The 4,275-nt window shown below is 41.6% G+C and overlaps 1 protein-coding gene across 1 annotated transcript; it reads right to left on the bottom strand.

The window, feature by feature from the left end:
• Positions 1-2,207: 2,207 nt before the first annotated feature.
• LOC142254432 (uncharacterized protein C11orf96 homolog) lies at positions 2,208-3,270 on the bottom strand. Its single transcript, XM_075325477.1, has one exon. It carries the CDS (start codon positions 3,131-3,133, stop codon positions 2,753-2,755), a length of 381 nt encoding a protein of 126 aa, XP_075181592.1. The 5' UTR covers positions 3,134-3,270; the 3' UTR covers positions 2,208-2,752.
• Between the last annotated feature and the right edge of the window lie 1,005 nt (positions 3,271-4,275).

Here is a 4,275-nt window from a genome sequence, read left to right as displayed (position 1 = left end):
TTCAACTGCTTTTTTAGGTCCGTTTTGAACTGCAGCGTTTTCATGCCAAAAGGCATGCATTTTAATTTTCCTGCAAAGTCTATGGAAAATGTGGATTTCTTGTGCGCACTTTGCGTTTCCAAATGCAGCGTTTAATTTGCATAAATTTGGGCAAAAACTCAGCGTTCAAAGAAGCAGCATGTCAATTGTTTTTGCCATTTGGGCTGCGTTTTGCTAACATTGAAGTCAATGAGAAGTAGCAGAAAGCAACAAACATCAAAATTCCAGCGGTTTACCTGCTTTTTAGGTGCAGAAAGAATGCGCTTTGACTACATAAACGCATGCTTTTCTGACATCAAAATAACGGAATAATATGTCCCTTTACACACACACACACACACACACACACACACACACAGTCCGACAATTAAATTAACGCTAAATATATATTTTTTGCTATTTTAGCCTTAAATACTAGCAGGCTAGGGCCCCACTTTGCGTCGTCCTACTTGCAGTTCTAAAAGCACGTTTCGGGCTTAATTGATTTGACCAAAGTTGCCTTTTTCAGACATTTAGCGCTGAAAACGCATGCGTATTTACCGTGTTTTAAGCGCTTTTTACCTGCTTTTCCACCTGCGTTTTGATAGATGTGTTTGAACATCATGACACTGCTAAATCAAGTTTAGTCAAAATCAATGAAAAAAAAAAAAAAAAAAAAAAAAAAATTGGAAAAAAACCAAATTATATTTTTGTGAAAAATAATGAAAATCGATTAATTTAATGAAATTATATCGGTAATGATATTTAATGAAAAAATAGCAATAATTTATTAAAATTCTTATTTTTAATTGTCAGATTATGTGTGTGTGTAAAGGGACATATGAAATCATTATTTTGAAGTCCAAAATGCATGTTTTCTGCACTGGAAAAGCAGGAATTTGCTGGAATCTTGGTTTTTGCCATTGCTCATAGACTTCAATGTTAGCAAAACGCACCCAAAATGGCAAAAACAATTGACATGTTGCTTCTTTGAACGCATGGTTTTTGCCACAAAATATGCAAATTAAACGCAGTGTTTTAAAACGCAAAGTGCGGTCAGGAAATCACCATTTTCCATAGACTTTGCTGGGAAATCAAAACGCATGCCTTTTGGCATGAAAAAGGTGCTTCTCAAAACGGATTTAACAAGCACCAAAAACGCAGGTGGAAACGCAAAGTGGGGCCCTAGCCTAAAACCACTATAATTATATGAAATATAACTATTTTCTTTATCATTTCAATATTTATATATGTGTTCCTTTTTTTCCCATTGTGTTTGACTGTTTAAACTTTATTTAGCAGTGTCTTAATGTTCAAAACGCATCTGTCTAAACGCAGGTAAAAAAGCGGTAAAAACGCACACGTATTTACAGCGATTTAGTGGTCAAAAACAACTTTGGCAAAAGCAATTTCTGCCAAAGGATGCGTTTAGAACTGCAACTAGGACGACGCAAAGTGCGCACATAGCCCAACTATAGTTTCTTAAGCCATGGTAGTGATCCACAGGACAAGCAGATAGTAACCTGTATGCGATCCATGTTTTTCGCATTATTAACATGCAGATCATCAGTCCATATGTAAAAGCGTTCACATTTACCACATTGATTGGTCAGTACACTTTCCATAAGGACAGCACAGACATTTTGTTTGCTGGTGTGATTGAGCCCGCTCAGGCACTATATATACACAAAATTAAAATTATATATATATATATATATATATATATATATATATATATATATTAAAATTTATTATTAAAATATTAAAATATATATATTATTTTCCCCTGCAGTTTGTGTTGTCTTTTTATGTGAGATATAGAGATATATATATATATATATATATATATATCTCTATATCTCACATAAAAAGACAACACAAACTGCAGGGGAAAATAATATATATATTTTAATATTTTAATAATAAATTTTAATATATATATATATATATATATATATAATTAAAATTTATTATTAAAATATATATATAGAGATAGATATATATATATATATATATATATATATATATATATATATATATATATATATATATATATATATATATATATATATATATATATATATATATATATATTACACTGTATCTCACAAGTATCACTAAACCTGCAGCCCCCCTGCCCATTAGTCAGTGCCCCCATCACCAGCAGCTCAATGAACGTCACAGGAGGAGACTTTGCAATTGTGTTTATTTAAAATAGTAATAAATTGTAAATCTAGAACTTTATACAAATAGAAATGTAACAAGGCAAAGAGCAGTGAAAGTGCAAAAATAAATAGTATCCATATATTATAGATTTATATAATCTCCTCGCAACAAGAAAAATTTAACCCCTTCTGAAGAATTTAAGTCTACTCAGAAGGTAAAAAGGTGGAGGGAGGACTATAGAGCAGGCCCACCATCACACTCTCCCCCCAAACAAGTCTGATCCAAATGTCCATCTGACAATGATGCAACAGGCCAGCAAAATGTCAGGTTAACTCCTGATGTGCCAGAGTTGTCGCCTGCAGTCCTAGCTCACCTGCCAGCCCCATGTAACATACAGGGATGATTCAGTCTGTGGGTCAGGTGCAGGGCTGGCTCGTACCTGCTGCGCCCTCTAGTGGTCCCCAGCATGCTTGCACTGAGAGGCAGCTTCTTGCAGCCGGGCAGGCTGCAGGGGCAATGGTTAGCCATTGGTCTGTCCTTTGGGCAGAGGGATGGTGCTGGGCACAGGTCACAGTGTGGAGTCCGAGTCGCTGGAGTCCAGGCTGTGCCTCAGCTTGCAGCTGCTGAGCCGCTCCCTCTGGAGGTGCATGTTGTGGGAGCTCCTCCTGAGGCTCTCCAGGGACTGCAGGAAGGACTTTCTTGCCTTCTCCTCCTCTGTGGGGGATAAACCTTCTTCTTCCACCTCCTGGATCTCATCAAAGGTGACAGGCTGCGTCTTGAACCTGCTCTGCCGGGGTCTCCGCAGCTTGCCTTTGCCTCTCTGGGGTCTGGGCTGGATTGGCTGTGGGTACTCCTCTATGGCACCAGTGTAGTGTGGAATGGCAGGCTGGAAAGTGGAGCACATTCCCAGGGACTCTGGCTGCTTGGCTGACAGGACCGCTGAAGACATGATGGAAGTGATGGGGGCTGGGACACAATGCCCTGTGCGGGGGTCAGCGGCTCCTCCGGCAATTGGGGGCTCTCCAGAGGCGCTGCTGCCGGTCCTGCTGCTCCTGTGCTCGGGCTCACTTTGCTCCTGGCTGGCTTCCCCCTTGGCTTTATAAGTCCTCCCCTCCCCCTCAGTCTGATGACAGCTCTCCTTGTAGCCGGGGTTTGCTGCTGCTGCAGACACTGACGTTTCTGGACTCATTTTTTACAACTTTTTACAAAACCAGGTGATTTCCCGGCCCCAGTTTTCCGTCCATTACTGGCAGGTCCCTGATCCAGCAAGTCCCTGTAGGAAGGTGTCACTTTTGACTCAATTTCTCTGCTAACGCCTGTACCTAGAAGTTTGGGATTTTGCTTTTTTTTTTTTAATGATTCGTTACATTGGATCATAGGTCCTCTGGAAGCCATAATAGTACTCGTAACTAGTGATGAGCGGGCACTACCATGCTCAGGTGCTCTGTACTGGTAACTAGTGATGAGCGGGCACTACCATGCTCGGGTGCTCAGTACTGGTAACTAGTGATGAGCGGGCACTACCATGCTCGGGTGCTCAGTACTGGTAACTAGTGATGAGTGGGCACTACCATGCTCGGGTGCTCTGTACTCGTAACTAGTGATGAGCGGGCACTACCATGCTCAGGTGCTCAGTACTGGTAACTAGTGATGAGTGGGCACTACCATGCTCAGGTGCTCAGTACTGGTAACTAGTGATGAGTGGGCACTACCATGCTCAGGTGCTCAGTACTGGTAACTAGTGATGAGCGGGCACTACCATGCTCAGGTGCTCAGTACTGGTAACTAGTGATGAGCGGGCACTACCATGCTCAGGTGCTCAGTACTGGTAACTAGTGATGAGTGGGCACTACCATGCTCAGGTGCTCAGTACTGGTAACTAGTGATGAGTGGGCACTACCATGCTCAGGTGCTCAGTACTGGTAACTAGTGATGAGCGGGCACTACCATGCTCAGGTGCTCAGTACTGGTAACTAGTGATGAGTGGGCACTACCATGCTCAGGTGCTCAGTACTGGTAACTAGTGATGAGCGGGCACTACCATGCTCCGGTGCTCAGTACTGGTAACTAGTGATGAGCGGGCACTACCAT

Source organism: Anomaloglossus baeobatrachus, chromosome 10, assembly GCF_048569485.1.
Source record: "Anomaloglossus baeobatrachus isolate aAnoBae1 chromosome 10, aAnoBae1.hap1, whole genome shotgun sequence".
NCBI classification, from domain to species: Eukaryota; Metazoa; Chordata; class Amphibia; order Anura; family Aromobatidae; genus Anomaloglossus; species Anomaloglossus baeobatrachus.
The sequence above is the reverse complement of the archived record's forward strand: the minus strand, read 5'-3'. Positions and strand labels throughout refer to the sequence as shown.

Bases quoted from the DNA above. Each gene is read 5' to 3' on its own strand.
- LOC142254432 (XM_075325477.1), bottom strand. From the start codon at position 3,133: ATGTCTTCAGCGGTCCTGTCAGCCAAGCAGCCAGAGTCCCTGGGAATG.